We start from the raw sequence: 16,922 nt of genomic DNA on the forward strand, positions 1-16,922 counted from the left end.
GAAATGCGGGAGGGTGAGAGAATTCACCAGAGTCAGAGCAGAGAGCAGAGCAGGCAGACAGATGAAGTTCACTGCTGAGGGGAGCAGCAGGCTGCAGGAGAGGTCTGCGCGCCATGTGGGACCCTCACCCGGTGGCCGGGGATCAAACTATCACTGCAGAGGCTGCGGGCAGCTTCAGTGCTCAACCGCTGCGCCACCGGGGAGGCCCAGTTCTTAATATTTTTTATGGGACTTTTCTTGGTATGGAAAATCTGGCCAGTAAACACATCTTTGATTATAATCATCCTACAAGGCATTAGAAATAATTCATTGTTCTTACTGAATTTCTAAGTACTCATTTTCTTATCAATCCTAATATAATTAGAAAAAAATGTCTGGGTACAAGTAAAACATTGAGTCATTTTTACAATGTTGAAATTTGTGAAATAATGTGGTTTGAAGTACTTTTAATTTTTTAGAATTTGGGTTAAATTTTGTGAAAATATTCTAAATTTTAATAAGATTTTATGATTTAGTCTTTTTTTTTTTTTTTTAAAAGATTTATTTATTTATTTATACAAGCACTGGGTACAGTCAGAAGCGCGGGAGGGTGAGAGAATTCACCAGAGCCAGAGCGGGGAGCAGAGCAGGCAGAAGGACCGAAGTACACTGCTGAGGGGAGCAGCGGGGGGCAGGAGAGGTCTGCGCACCATGTGGGACCCTCCTCCGGTGGCCAGGGAGCAGCCGGGGATCAAACCAGCGCTGCAGAGGCTGCGGGCAGCTTCGCAACCCAGCGCTCAACCGCTGCGCCACCAGGGAGGCCCTGATTTAGTCTTTTCTAAACTTACTTTTGTTAATTGGAAAAACATTCTTTCAGCTTTCCCTAATGTTAGAAATTTCAAGGATATGGACACATATGTTAACAAAAGAAAAATAATCTCTCTAAAGTAGTTTGTTGTTCTTCTAATACTGCTATGTATAACATATTAACTACCACACAAGTGAGGAAAATCCTGTTTAAACCTTTGGTTTGTAATTATTTATTTGCTACCAAGAAAGCATTAACTTTTGAAAATTTTCTTTTCATGGGGTAAAAATAGATGTATGCAGTGGTGTTAATTAGTATTTTGTTATTTTGTTTTTTAAAGTAATAAAGGCTAAAAATTGGTTAATGAAATGATGTAAGTTTGACTTGCATTTCAGCATCACTACTTTTGTTGCCCTTACTAACCATTAGGGCTAGTTAAAACTCATGATCTTTCTAATAGGGTGAGCTTGAGTTTTTCTGATTATGAGCACCTTCTCTATAATTTAAAATATTTTGGATGGATTTTTTAAAATGTATATTATGTGCTAGTTACTTTAATTGTATGTAGATATTTGAGCCCACTTTATTAACTTCCAAGATATTTGGCAGGTATTATAATTGGCTACACAAGAAACAGGAATTAAAATTATTCTTCTTTTTAAACCTTTTCCAAATTCTACATACACTGTTGTTAAGGAGTTGATTTATTGGTGGACCAGCCATTCACCCTTGACATCTTGACATCTTTGGTGGAGCTAACCCGCTTTGAGACTTTGACTCCACGGTTTTCAGCTACTGTTCCTCCATGCTGGGTAGAAGTTCAACAAGAGCAGCAACAAAGGAGGCATCCTCAGCATTTGCATCAGCAACACCATGGAGATGCTGCTCAGCATACTAGAACTTGGAAACTACAAACTGACAGGTAAAACATACTTCTAAGGCATTTAATTTTAGGTTTATATTTGTTTAAAGACTCATTTATTTATACATACAAGAACTGGGGTACAGGCCAGAGGTGTGGGGGTGAGAGTAATCTACTATTGCAATTAGTTTGCTAATTTCAATTTATAATTCATGATTATTTAATGTTTTATAACCCGTGGACTTTACATTCTAATGAGATAGGCTCTAAGCATTTATTATGTCACGTAACTAAAGACTGTTAAATAGGTTGAATAGTATGGTGGTTGAATAGTTGTTGCAGGTATAAATATTTGTGTGTGAGAGAAAAGTTGTATGATTTTTTTTAGAGATTTATTTACGCATACAAGAGCTGCGGTACAGGCCAGAGATGGGGGGGGGGGGGGTGAGAGGATCCACCAGACACAGAGTGGGGAACAGAACAGGCAGACTGACTGAAATACACTGCTAAGGGGAGCAGCGGGCTAGTCAGGAGAGGTCTGCTGCGCCATGTGGGTTGCTCACTGGCCAGCTGGGGATGGAGCTCGTGCTGCAGAGGCTGCAGACAGCCTCATAGGTTGCGTCTTAACCCCTTGCGTGACCATGGAGGCCCCCTATATATTTTTTTTTATGTAAGGAGCTTGAGAAATTTCTGTTAAGACATTAATTCAGAGGCTATAGGAAGTACAAAGACCCTGAGAAGTCTGTTGTATGAACTTTAGAAGACCAAAGCAGGAAGACTGGTGTTGGAATGCCGTGGATGAAGGGAATAGTGGTAGGAGACATCAGAAAATGGTTTGTAAGCACATTGTAACTGTATTTGTAGGCCATAGATAGGAAGATGTTAAAAGGTTTTGAGTATAGAAGTGATGTTATATAATTTATATACTAGGATACAGTAAGACTACTATATTGACAAATAAATAAATGGTTGTAGTATATATGTTAGCAGGGCAGTGAACGAAGCAAGGATTCTAGTTTGAATGCTATTGCACTTAATCTAGGTGAAATGGTGATGGTATTTTGAGTGGTGGTGGTAATTGATGGAGGCATTGAAAAGAATGATTGGAGTCTGGATACATTTTGGAGGTTTAAAGAATAGGACGTGCTAATGTATTGAACCTCTGGCTTGAGAGTAGAGACACAGGATGATTGTTTTATTAATTTTTTTTACATTGCTGTTCATTTTCATACAGTATTTGATTTCTCCTCTCAGGTGTAGTCCCTATAAATATTCCACATCACCTGTGAACCATCACCATGGTCCCTTGTGCTCTTCCCATCCCTGTTTTGATCCCTTTTTCTTGCCCGCCCCTGCTTTAAGCTTCAGATCTGTAGTTGCCTACAAGTTTTGTCTTTTTATGACTCTCTGTTCAGTTTTTCTCTATTCTTACTATAAGCGACATCATCCAATATTTTTCTTTTTTCTTCTGTCTTACTTCACTGAGCATAATCCCTTCCAGCTACATCCATGTTGCTGCTAATGGCACACATGTATCTTTTTCTTGTTGTTTTGATTGCTGAATAGTATTCCATTGTGTGTATATATATATATATATATATACCACATTTTCTTGATCCTGAAGTTTGAGTTTATTTTTAAATTTGTGGTGTCTGGTATTAATTTGGATATGAGTTTGGAATTTAGTGGGGGAGTATGATTTGGAAATTTATGTTTTTCAGACTTTCATTCATAGAATTTAAAATCAAGGGTTTGTTTTTGATGTTAGTAGTTGTATTTCTAGTGTAGTTTTTTAAATTACCGAGTGATTTATAGAAGTTTTAATATAAATTTCTTCCATTCTTATGTGGTGTTTACCTTGGTGTTTGCAAGGACAGAGGCAGGGTTTTTGGTCCTGCAGTGTGAGGAAGGCAGGTTCTCCAGACAAGGCCATTCTATGAGCAGAGTGCAGGGAATGCTGTGGAACCTCTCTTTAGTTTCTGTCCACAAATAGCCATTTCTTTTTTTCCATGGACCATGTATAACAAATATAAGTAGTTCTTGTTTTAAAATGCATGTTTTTGGGGGTCTCCCTGGTGGCACAGTGGTTGAGCGCTGGGCTGTGAAGCTGCCCACAGCCTCTGCAGCGCTGGTTCGATCCCCGGCCGACTGCAAGGGTCCCACATGGCACAGCAGACCTCTCCTGCCGCGCCCGCTGCTCCCCTTAGCAGTGTACTTCCGTCCTTCTGCCTGTTCTGCTCCCCGCTCTGGCTCTGGTGAATTCTCTTACCCTCTAGCACTTCTGACTATACCCAGTGCTTGTATAAATAAATAAATAAACCTTTAAATAAATCTTTAAAAAAAAATGCATGTTTTTTTGACCCTACTGCTATATTTAGGGTGGTGCCCAAGAATTTGTAGATAATTCTGATGCTCAGTAGTCTACACTTTGAGGAACAGGGTTTATTGGAATGAACAGTTTCCAAGACGATGCAGATTTCTGAAGTAAGATGAGTCATTTCCATAAATTTTACCTTTCCGTTGAGAGCTGCTTTTTTCCATCCTAATCCCATTGAAAAACATTAAGTTTTGGTGGAGGCTGCAAATCAGAGTATGAAAGATGATATTAATGATAATGTGGTTATGACTGAAGAAAGTTTTTTTCTTTATTTATTAGCATTTCCCTCTTTATTTGACAGCAACAGCTGGGATGAACATGTGTTTGAATTAGTTCTACCTAAAGCTTGTATGGTTGGACATGTGGACTTTAAATTCGTTTTGAACTCAAACATCACCAATATTCCACAGATACAAGTGACACTCCTGAAAAATAAAGCTCCAGGCTTAGGGAAAGTCAATGGTAAGAATGGATCAAAATTTATACTTGAGGATTGTATCTTATAGTTCGTTCCTTAAACTAATTTTCAACTTTGCTGTCCAGGTTTGATGTCCTTCTTTACTCCCTGTGCTATTTGCCTGCTTGTGGTTTTATTTATAAAAATTAATCCAGACAACACTTGTGAGATTTTGGTAGCTCAGTAGTGTTCAGATTGTATGAAATTGAGTAACTTAATGATGCTTTTTGGGAAATGCAGTTCATTTGTGAATTAGTTTTGACTTTTAATGCTACTAAAGTCAAGCTTTATTATGATTTTCTCTTTTAAGAGGAGACTTGTTTGGGAAAAGAATGTTGTTATGAAGTAACATTTTAAAAAAGTTCTTAGTAAAATCTAACCTTTTACCTAATGCTAGAAATATATCCAAGTTAAGCATTTGATAAATTTTATCATTAAAAAGATTGTACACATTTAGTGTACTAAGAATTAGATGTTACTTCTCATTGTTCTGAATAGTACATTAATTTAGAAAGCTAGGGATAACTTCAGAGAAAATGGGAGTTAAAGCATTGACACTTTTTATGTTTCAAAATAAATATGTGTATTTGTGTGTATTCTTTTGAATCCTGACAAATTCTGATTTAATTTGGTCTAGGACTTAGGCATTGTCATTTTTGAAACTGTAGGTGCTTATACTATACAACCTTTAGGGTAAGAACTCTCTGTTTAGCAGCCGACAAATTATTTCTCCAGGTGAATATTTTACTACCATTTAAAGACAGTCGATTATATGGAACAATTAATTGAATCTAATTTTTTCCTTTCCTGATCATTGTTTTATAGCATCTATGGTGAAAATTACAGTAGTTCCAAGTTTAACAGAAAATTTTAGATTTTAGTATCAGTCATTGATACTAAGCAAAATTAAGTTTACTAATATTTTTATCCTCTAGAAACAGCAGTAGATAGGCAGATCACCTTTCCTTTGTCTCCAGCTCTTAACATTGAAGTGGAACAAAATGGGAAACCGTCCCTGGTTGATTTGAATGAAGAAGTGCAGCACATGGATGTAGAGGAATCACCGTGTGAGTTAAATTATAGAGCTGTTGTCCATGGCAGTAAAAGGAATAGTGATCCAAATGCATCATGTTGGGCAATCATTTCCTTATGGCTTGCAAAAACTTCGTTTTGAGAACACGATTAAATAACCTATACTTCTGCTTTGGCAATATGCTTTAACTTTCAGCTCATCTCTCAACACAGCTGTGCTAATACTCACATTCTTATTTTTTAATATCTTGGGATTTGAATCATGTCATGATTTTGCAAAAAAAAATTTTTTTTGAATATCAAGGTGAATGTTAATATGGGAATGAAAAAGAATATATCAGATAATTGATTATAGTTTCTTAGCATGGTAGTGAATTTTTATTTGAATACATTCTAAGTATGATACCTTGTGTGGTGGTCTTAAATGTAAATGGGATAGATATTTATTAAATAATACATTTTAAGTTACAAAGTAATTCATAGAAAATTATGTATTTTCTTTTTAGGTCTTAGATTATGTCCATTTTTAGAAGATCATAAAGACGACATTCTGTGTGGGCCAGTATGGCTTGCAAGTGGCCTTGATCTATCAGGGCATGCTGGAATGTTGACATTAACAAGCCCCAAACTTGTGAAAGGTGAGGTAACATATTTTACCAAAACAGAATAAATAATGTAGTATTTGTAAAGATTAATACAAAAAAAGGATCTAAAAAAAACCCTAAGATAAAATTTTGTCTGAGATTTGCTTTAGCAATTCCATTAATAATTCAGGTTATTTCTTATAAGTGATTGTAATGTTAGGTGAAACTTCTGATTCTTTGTGTGTCTTAGAGGCCTCAAGTGCCTTTTGAAAAAGCATAAAGAAAAAAAAATAGAATGTTATCTAGTATGACATAATAGAGTTCTTTCAAAGTTACCTAGATACCATGTTATGGCGTGTTTGTCTCTCTCCAGTTTAGAGTTTTGGATGTTCAGAGAGTTTATTGTATAATGTTACATCTTCTTCTCTTCTTTTTTTTCTTTTTATTTTTTTATAGATTTATTTATTTATTTATTTGTTTGTTTATACATACATTCATACATACATACAAGCACTGGGTACAGTCAGAAGTGCGGGAGGGTGAGAGAATTCACTAGAGCCAGAGCAGGGAGCAGAGCAGGCAGAAGGACCGAAGTACACTGCTGAGGGGAGCAGCGGGCGGCAGGAGAGGTCTGCGCGCCATGCGGGACCCTCCTCTGGTGGCCGGGGAACAGCCGGGGATCGAACTGGCGCTGCAGAGGCTGCGGGCAGCTTCACAACCCAGCGCTCAACCACTGCGCCACCAGGGAGACCCTATAATATTATATCTTCTTTAAGAGGATTTTTATAGGAAAGTTTTTGTAGTATCAAATGTAATGATTTGATTGTCTCAAATTAATACAAATTAAAGTATATTTTCTAATTTAATTTTACACTTTAAAAGGACAGTTTTATTAGAAAAAAGAGAAAGAAAGAGAGGCACCTGTGTAGTCACAAGTGGGCAGGAGAACACTAGAGTATATTTAAAAATAATTATTATATAGTTGGTAGATATTGTAGTAGTAGGACTTTTATTTCAACTTTTGTATCGCAAGGGTGAATAAAAATGTCAGTGAGCAGAACACCTACCTTGACTGTTAAAAATAAATTTGGGGTAGGCTGGGGTCAGAAAATACATGACCACTTCTTTAACAGCTATTTTAATTTGTGTACGTAATGTTTGTCCATGTTCACACATTTGCCTTTGGAAGCAGACATAGTGTACATGTAAATTTTAATGTTTTCTCTTGACTACTTCTCATTCACTCATTAAGTTTATGAAATCCTGTGGTGTTTAGACCACATACTGGGATACAGTTATGAGCTAACCTAGTAGTCAGCATAAGTGAATTTTGTTGAATAAGAGTGTGAAACTTCAATTTTATTTGAAAATAAAAATGTTCACTTTGACAAAATTGAGGATGTAATTATACGACTTGTATTGCAAAAAGCTTTATAATGAAAAAGCGTTAATTTTCCTAGAATTTACTAAGAATGATTATTTTTCTCATCAAATTCCCGAAAGGTCTTTTAAAGTAGAGAAAATAATTGCTAAATTTTTATGATAGAATGAAAGAAGATGTAGATCTAGGAAATTTGGATAAAGACGATTGAGAAGGGAGGATATTGTCAAATACCTGAACACAGAAATATAGCAATAGAGTGTAACAGCGTAGTGTTGGTATAGTAGGTAGGCATATCAATGGAAAAGTATGGTAGCTTTTGTAATTACAGAATGATTTAATACCTGCTAAGGCAACCTGAGACTAATGGTTTGCTGATGAGGGTATTATTGCGAGGTGTTGTCACAGACTGTTTTAAATAGAATGATATTTTAGTTAAAATAAGACAAAACATATTGTACTGATAATAGCATGCCACATTTATTGAGTGCTTCCTTTGAGCCATGCACAGTTAGATGTGTTTCAGTTACCTTTGAGGCGGGCACTGTTATTCTCATTTAACATTTGCATCTCATTACATAGTGAACCCCACAGCAAGGTTAATTTGCCACATACCTCATAAATGGCAGAGCCGTTATTCAAACTCAGGTAGTGAATCTGAAGCTGCTTTTTCAGCTGTTTAATACTATATAATGCTTATGTATATATGTTTATACAGATAAATGTTTGTGCACGCATGCATAAAATGGATGGATATACATAATTACACCATTATTATCTATGGGTGTTATTTTAATGACAGCCTTTTCTTCTGTAGTTCACAAAATTTCTATTAAAATGAATAGCTTCAGTGGCCGGGAAAAAATATCCCAAATGTTTATAACAATTCAAATATTCTAATGGTGGTCAGACAGCCTCTATGATTTTTTCTAATGTTGCTACCAACATGAAATTATATTATAATCCAACAGTGTAATTTTGAAATTCCTGGCCAAGTCTTTCTTCCTTTTTGTGGAATAATTATTTAAGTTGCAGCAGGAGATGCTTTTTTTAATGATTCAGTTACCCATTCTGTGCTGTTCCTCTAGGTATGGCAGGAGGAAAATACCGCTCATTTTTAATCCACGTCAAGGCAGTGAATGAGAGGGGAACAGATGACATCTGTAATGGTGGTGTACGTCCAGTAGTAAGACTTCCATCACTAAAAAATCAGAGTAACAAGGGTTATTCACTTGCTTCACTCTTGGCAAAAGTTGCAGCAGGCAAGGTATGAAGTAACATTTTATATAGCATTGTTGATCTAAATTTGAATGAGATTTAACACTTGGAATTAGTATTGTCCCTTCATTGATTTTTCTACAGTAATGTGATTTGTATTTTTTTCTTTGCAGTGATTTAAAGATATATAATTAGGAAGAAAATATTTTGAATTAACTTTAGCTTTTGTAAAGTCTACATGATAGTGCGTAATTGTTAGCAGATACTTCCCTCTATAATAATTTTAGACCCTAATACTTCTGTAGGTGTGAGAGTTTGTTTCTGTGCCTTCTACTGGTAACTCACTACATTTTCCTGGGTAAATATTTGGCAAGATGCAGGAGGAGAAGTTGGGAATTAATTTAAAAAAATATAGCCTAACTTTCAGGATTGATATTCTACAACTAGCTGTATATCATACAGTCTTTTAGGATTATCCTGAGTTCTGGAGATCTTGTTCATCTATCACTATGAATTACAATAGCAAGATCAGTAATACCAATCATCTCATACTTGTGAAAGATTCCTAATTTTTCGAGGAGTTTCATGTACTTAATCTAAGTTAATCCTCAGAATAATTCTGAGATAGAGCAGATGCTATCTGTCTTTTGTTTTTCATACCGAAAATTAGTGACCCTTAGGGATTTTGGAGGTTTCATATCTCAGGCTATAATGCTTTGTCTGTGATTTGGATGCAGGACTTTGGCTTTATAATTTTTAGTCATTGGATTATTACCTTTATAACCGTGATTGTGTCATAATGTTCCTCTTTATAACTTTGGAAAAAAATAGTCATTTACTTTGACTATGAGAATAAAAGCTATCATCTGAATTTGAGATTGATGTTTTAATAGTTGTAATTCAATTATTTTTCTTTAAAAAATAAAAAAAGCATAAATTTGAATAGTAAATTACTTTTTGGTTACATTTGTTTATTCAGTTATTTATTTTGTACATCCAGGAAAAATCTTCTAATGTTAAGAATGAAAATGCAAGTGGCACCCGTAAATCTGAAAACCTCCGGGGCTGTGACTTACTTCAAGAGGTCTCAGTCACCATTCGAAGATTCAAGAAGACTTCAATTTCTAAGGAAAGGTAACCTCATTTTTTTCTCCTGTATTCTTAATAAATAATAAAAATACATAGGAAGAATTCTGGTAAATGTACCCACATACAATGTTTTAGAATCTAAGTTATGCTACAAAATATTTGCTTTCCTTTTTTTTTTCAAAGATCTTATGTATATATATTTTTTGTTTTAATTTTTTTTTTGAAGATTTATTTATTTATACAAGAACCAGGGTATAGGCCAGATGCGCGGGAGGGTGAGTGGATTCACCAGAGAGAGTGGGGAACACAACAGGCAGACTGATGAAATACATTGCTGAGGGGAGCAGCAGGCGAGACAGGAGAGGTCTGCTCTCCACGTGGGTATCTCCACGGCCAGCAAGGATCGAACCGGCACTGCAGAGGCTGTGGACAGCTTCACAGTGCGGTGCTCAATCCCCTGTGCCACCAGGGAGGCCCTACTTTCCATTTATCTATCTATCTATACATACATACATACATACAAGAACCAGGGTACAGGCCAGATGTTCAGGAGGGTGAGAGGATTCACCAGAGACAGAGTGGGGAACAGAACAGGCAGACTGACTGAAATCCACTGCTGAGGGGAGCAATGGACGAGACAGGAGAGGTCTGCGCGCCATGTGGGACCCTTGCCAGTCAGTTGGGATCGAACCCGAGCTGCAGAGGCTGTGGACAGTTTCATAGTGTGGCGCTCAACCTCCTGCGCCACCAGGGGAGGCCCTGCTTTCCATTTTTTATAAAAACCTTAATCTCAGTAATGATATGAATTGTTTTTCTACTTCATTGGCTTATCCCTGATGTCTTTACAGTACTTGTATAAACTGGGAATGCAGTTTTTCACAAAGAGGAAAGAAATACAATTTGAAGTTTTACTGTTTGTCAGAATAAAACTTTATTGTTAACTTAATTTCTTTAAAAGTATTTTAGAAGTCAAGAGTTACTTATATGGTATTTTGAATCTTTTACTTTTTTTTTAAGGTTTCTTTTTTTCATTTATGCATATAAGAACTGGGGTATAGGCCAGAGGTACAGGGGTTGAGAGGATTCACCAGAGACAGAGTAGGGAGCAGAGCAGGCAAATCTATTGAAATACAGGCTGAAGGGAGCAGCAGGCGAGATTGCTGGGCCGTATGGGTCAGCTCCCTGGCTGGAAATCGTACTGCAGTGATGACTGATAGCTTGATAGCGCTGACTTTAACCCTTGTGCCATGAGGGAGGCCCCTATTTTAAATCTTTTAGTACTATATCTTTAAGTTCAAAGACCAACATTCCGTTTTGTATATTTCCCTATTCTATATTGTAATATTTAATGTTCAAAAGTATTTTTTATTGTGATGTTCATGATTTAAAATGAAACATGACAATAAGTTGTAATGGCTTTCTTGCTGGCTGTTCTGTTTGGTTGACAACATATTTTCTTTTTTTTGGTAGAATACAACGATGTGCTATGTTACAGTTTTCAGAATTTCATGAGAAGCTTCTTAACACTCTTTGTAGAAAAGCAGATGATGGCCAAATTACAGAACATGCTCAGTCTCTTGTGCTGGATACTCTTTGTTGGTTAGCTGGTGTACATTCGAATGGACCTGGAAGGTTAATAAATTAGATTTTATTCACAATGATGGTTGCTTTTTGAATATTTTAATTAGAAGTTCAAGATGAGTCTAAATGTCTGCTATTATTTTACAGCTCAAAGGAAGGAAATGAGAGCCTGCTTTCAAAAACACGTAAATGTCTTTCAGACATTGTACGTGTTTGCTTCTTTGAGGCAGGACGAAGCATAGCCCATAAGTGTGCCCGATTTCTAGCCTTGTGCATTAGGTTGGTGTTTTTTTAAAGTTGAAAGTATACTTTTTATGTGTACCTGCAGTTTGGCAGGTGATATGATACTTTGTAGTGTAATTTAATCCTTACTGAATGTGCATATAACTTAAGAAAATTTTCAAAAGTTAACAATTACTGAACTTTTAAGAAAGAATTTTTGAGTTTTTACCAAAAATGCTGTGTTAAATAAATGTTAGTAAATCTAGTCTGTTAGTCTTCTTTGAGTGTTAGTGATATGGGGAACTTGGTAACTGGAACTCTTCTCCCATTTGCTTTCACTCCTGCTCTCCAATATTGTCTTTCAGTTCTTCATCTGTGGCTTTGTTCCCTGTTATTCGTAGCATTCAGATCATTTTCTCGAAAACCTGTACTCAGATTATCTAGATAATATTTAAATGCTAATTATCTGCTTGTTAACAATTTTTGGTAAAGAGAGTTTAATGCATAATAAAGCAGTATTAAATATAATCTATCTTTACTATTTTTTCTGCATGGCTATAGAGCTGTACGGCAGGTTCTTTTTGTAATAAGTATGAATGCATATTACAGATTTTTAGAGGTATTACAGGATGTTTAGTTTTGAATTTAGACCTTGAGTAATGTATTTTAATTTTTTCTTTCAAAATTTTCAGTAATGGCAAGTGTGACCCATGTCAACCAGGATTTGGATCTGTTTTGTTGAAGGCCTTGCTTGATAATATTTCATTTTTACCTGCAGCAGCAACTGGTGGTATGTGAAATTAGTATACTCACAAATAATTATAGTCATAGAAAATACTTTACAATATACTTAGGATAATTTAGTAACATTTCTCTTTTGAATTATACCCTCTTTTATCAGTATCTTACCTATTTTTAAGGAGCTGATAAGTTGTGGGGTTTTTTTTTTTTTGGCATATATTCTTTGTTCAGTAGTATTCCTGGGTAAAAGTTAGTGGGAGACTTATCAAGTAAATCATGTTGATGTAAACATTTTCTGTACTTCACTAAAATTTTTGAGTTGTTTGTTGATTCCTGTCTGCTACAAATTAAAATGTCAGCAAGTGCCAGAGAAAGGAAATAAATAAAATGGTCCAGGTGTCATTGCAAGTGCATATGTTGTGTGTGATTAGTAGGATTTATGGCAAACTAGAATTATCTAAAAGGGGCCGGTGGTTTTTTTCCAGCACCCGAAGACTGTAGACCTGCATTTAAGCATGAATGTAATAAGCACTCCTCTAAAATAGCACATATATAGGCAGTGAAGATTTGGAAAAGATTTTTGTTTATTTATATATTTTTAAAGATTTATTTATTTATGCATACAAGAACTGGGGTACAGCCCAGAGGTGTGGGGGGTGAGAGGATTCACCAGAGACAGAGTGGGCAACAGAACAGGCAGATAGATGGAAATACACTGCTGAGGGGAGCAGCAGGCGAGGCAGGAGAGTTCTGCTGTGCCATGTGGGTAGTTCCCTGGTTGGGGATCGAACTCATGCTGCAGTGGCTGCGGATAGCCTCATAGGTTGCGTCTTAACCTCGTGCGCCACCAGGGTGGTCCTGGAAAAGAATTTTAATGTTTTTTGCTATTTTATGCTCTTTGAAGGGTTGTTATATGCCCTTTTAAACCTGTTGTTTTTGTATACATTTCTCTTAGTCTTTTATTTTTTAAAGAACCAACCCATTCAGCAAGTTAACTCACTTAAGTAGTTGTATATAACAAGGATTTGATTTTTGTGGTATTCCAGAAAAACAAACTTCCTCTATTTTATCAGTATCGTAATTTATTTAAAGAGTATGTTTATAATTACCTTGGTCTTCTGTTGGCTAAACCTATTAACTCTGTTATGTAGAGTGGATGTTTAAGACTTCCTCATTTTAGTAATCTAGTGTTTAAAACAGTTTCTTCACTTAGAGGTAGGATGCTTAAATTCTGGAGTGTGCTTATATAGTAAGTGTAAAACTTGATGTCTCAAGTTTTGTGAAGAGTTTAAAAACATCATGATAATCTTTTAATCCTGTTCTGTATCTAACTGGCAGTTTAGAGTAAATATACTCCATTAACTTGCTAAAGTGAGCTATTTGTAGCTCTGTGCCACCATCTTTGAAATTCTAGTTCAGTGAATTAGACTATTTCAGGAAAGATTATTTGAAGATCTGGTTGTTTCAACTTCTCCAGCTTTTTTAAAAATGTCCTTCAGAGTGTTCATATTATTGAACAATCAGATGACCAGGTTGATTTTATATCCTTTTCAAAAATTGTGTTTGAAATATTTTGACAGTGTTCTCTTTGAGTCCTCGATTGAGTTGATCTTTATCTAAAAGTTTCCAGATAATCTTTCTTTTTGTTAAAGGGGAAATAATGATAAATATGTAATCTGAAGTTCTCTTTATTAGTGAACATAAAAGGAATATTGATAGGCATTTTTGTCATTTTTAGGTTCTGTCTATTGGTATTTTGTCTTACTGAATTATGTTAAAGATGAAGATTTGGCTGGATGTAGTACAGCTTGTGCTTCTTTGCTTACTGCTGTGTCCAGACAGTTACAGGACAGGCTAACACCACTGGAGGCTTTACTTCAAACAAGGTATTTTAATATATGATAATGAATAATAATGGGTTTTCTAGGTATATCACTTGCACAGAACAGTTCTTACATATTTGTTTGTAATCGTTTTTCTTGCAAAAATATATTTAATTTAGGTTTACATTTTTCCAGATGATACTAGTCTTTAATATTTTCTCCCCCCCCCCCCTTTTCTCTGAAATAATTTGGGGTGGTTATTAGAGGGCTGATTACATTAAAATCTTATAAGTGGTATTTCTTGGTAATGAAAGAAGCATTTAAGGTAATTTGCTTCTGTGTTGTTAAGACTTTGTAGGTAGAGTTATCTAGATCTTCGATTGCCCTTAGCAATTATTTCTTATCTGCTGAGCTGATTCTTCTGAATTTTCAACTTAATGAATTAAGAAAAATATAAAGATTAGCTTTGATTTCTTGCCTGATCTTTAGTATTGGAAGTATTTTTTTTAAAGATTTATTTTTTTTATGCATACAAGAACTGGGATATAGGCCAGAGGTGTTGGGGGTGTGTCTGAGAGGATTCACCAGAGACAGGGTGGAGAACAGAACAGGCAGATCTACTGAAATACACTGCTGAGGGGAGCAGCAGGTGAGTCAGGAGAGGTCTGCTGGGCCATGTGGGTATTTCCCTGGCCGGGGATCGAACTTGTGCTGCAGTGGCTGCGGCTAGCTTCATAGGTTGCGTCTAAACTCCTTGTGCTGCCAGGGAGGCCCTAGAAGTATGTTTTTTTAAAAGCATTGATTTTTAGGACCTCCCCTGGTGGCGCAGGCGGTTGAGTGACGCGCTGTGAAGCTGTTCGCAGCCTCTGCAGCGCCAGTTTGATCCCAGCCAGCCGGCGAGGGTCCCACATGGCGCGGCAGACCTCTCCTGTCATGCCCGCTGCTCCCCTCAGCAGTGTATTTCGTCAGTCTGCCTATTCTGTTCCCCACTCTGACTCTGGCAAATCCTCTCACCCTCCCGTGAATCTGGCCTGTACCCTGGTTCTTATATGGATAAATAAATAAATCTTTAAAAAAAAAGCATTGATTTTATAATCTTTTTGGTGAGATGTCCTAGTTATGATGAAATTTTATTTAAGCCTGAATACTTCCTGTTGAGTCAATGTAGTGATAGCAGAGAGGAAAAGTATTCCTTATATCAATTTGCATATAGTAGTCTTGGCACATTTGCTGTCACTTATTGGAATAATGTTTGTTGAGTTTCTGGACTATGTCTTTTGAAATACAGGTTTTTCAGGAAACACAATTGAGATTCAGTGAACTTAATGGGTTTAATCTGGTTGCTGTCTCCTCATGCCCATGCTAAACTGTTTTAAAAACTAAGTGAAAAGGTTTTTTGTTAATTAGATGGCTGACAGGAAAATTATTAGGACATTATTTTATTTTTCAGATATGGATTGTATAGCTCACCTTTCGATCCAGTTCTCTTTGATTTGGAAATGAATGGCTCTTCTTGTAAAAATGTATACAACAGCAGCATTGGTGTCCAGTCAGATGAAATTGATTTATCAGATGTCCTTTCAGGTAAGTAACTTATTTTATTAAAGGAAGATCTTAATTTTATATGTTGGCTTTAAGTTATTTTTGACATATAACACTTTGCACTTAACTATATTCTGTCTTTAAAAACTAAAATTCTTTATAACTTAACCATAATGTGAATCATGATATGATTTGCTTTTATTTCTTTTTTTTTTTTTTTTTAAATGATTTATTTATTTATTCATACAAGCACTGGGTACAGTCAGAAGCGTGGGAGGGTGAGAGAATTCACCAGAGCCAGAGCAGGGAGCAGAGCAGGCAGAAGGACCAAAGCACACCGCTGAGGGGAGCAGCGGGCAGCAGGAAAGGTCTGCACGCCATGCGGGACCCTCCTCCGGTGGCCGGGGAACAGCCGGGGATCGAACCGGCACTGCAGAGGCTGCGGGCAGCTTCGGAAGCCAGCGTTCAACTGCTGCGCCACCGGGGAGGCCCTGCTTTTATTTCTTAACTCCCCTACCTCAAAGAAATATTAAAGTTACGTTTGAAAGGATTGTGATTTTTTTTTTTAATTTTGTGCTTCATTATATGTCACTATTATTTATTTATTTATTTTTTGTGGGACCCCCCCTCGCTGGTGGCCGGGGATCGAACTGGCGCTGCAGAGGCTGCGGGCAGCCTCGCAACCCAGCGCTCAACCGCTGCGCCACCAGGGGAGGCCCTGTCACTATTATTTTAATGTTTATAAGAGAATTTACAGGGCTTCCCTGGTGGCTCAGTGGTTGAGCGCTGGGTTGTGAAGCTGCCCGCAGACTCTGCTCGCTGGCTGCTCCCCGGCCACTGGAGGAGGGTCTCACATGGCGCGCAGACCTCTCATGCCGCCTGCTGCTCCCCTCAGCAGTGTACTTTGGTCCTTCTGTCTGCTCTGCTTCCCTCTCTGGCTCTGGTGAATTCTCTCATCCTCCTGCGCTTCTGACTGTACCCAGTGCTTGTAAATAAATAAATCTTAAAAAAAAGAATTTACAATTTTGATTTCATTCTTTTCTGTATTATTTGGGGTATCTTGGCTGTTCATAAATAAAATGTAATTTCATATTTCAAAAGTAAACAAATTAATATGTAACAAGCAAGATTCAGAAAGAAAAAATAATTTTCTGCATCTGCTCTCACATTGTCTGGTGGTGAACTTTGTATATGTTGTTTACACATATTCTTGTATGTCTTTCTTG

The 16,922-nt window shown here is 36.7% G+C and overlaps 1 protein-coding gene across 4 annotated transcripts in view; it reads left to right on the plus strand.

Annotated features, from left to right (window-relative positions):
- The window catches only part of BIRC6 (baculoviral IAP repeat containing 6), a gene marked incomplete at both ends in the record, with an annotated part of 177,198 nt that overhangs the window by 51,995 nt on the left and 108,281 nt on the right, over positions 1–16,922 (plus strand). For 3 of the 4 annotated variants that reach the window (XM_084235650.1, XM_084235651.1, XM_084235652.1), the window contains 11 exons: positions 1,484–1,709; positions 4,328–4,488; positions 5,461–5,550; positions 6,022–6,153; positions 8,569–8,747; positions 9,699–9,832; positions 11,258–11,419; positions 11,516–11,647; positions 12,283–12,380; positions 14,070–14,217; positions 15,605–15,738. In XM_084235650.1, coding sequence (XP_084091776.1) covers positions 1,484–1,709; positions 4,328–4,488; positions 5,461–5,550; positions 6,022–6,153; positions 8,569–8,747; positions 9,699–9,832; positions 11,258–11,419; positions 11,516–11,647; positions 12,283–12,380; positions 14,070–14,217; positions 15,605–15,738 — 1,596 coding nt within the window. Of the gene's footprint in view, positions 1–1,483; positions 1,710–4,327; positions 4,489–5,418; positions 5,551–6,021; positions 6,154–8,568; positions 8,748–9,698; positions 9,833–11,257; positions 11,420–11,515; positions 11,648–12,282; positions 12,381–14,069; positions 14,218–15,604; positions 15,739–16,922 lie in introns of all 4 variants that reach the window. The other variant, XM_084235649.1, reaches the window with a different exon arrangement.

This window comes from Talpa europaea (genome assembly GCF_964194135.1).
Source record: "Talpa europaea genome assembly, chromosome: 6".
NCBI lineage: Eukaryota > Metazoa > Chordata > Mammalia > Eulipotyphla > Talpidae > Talpa > Talpa europaea.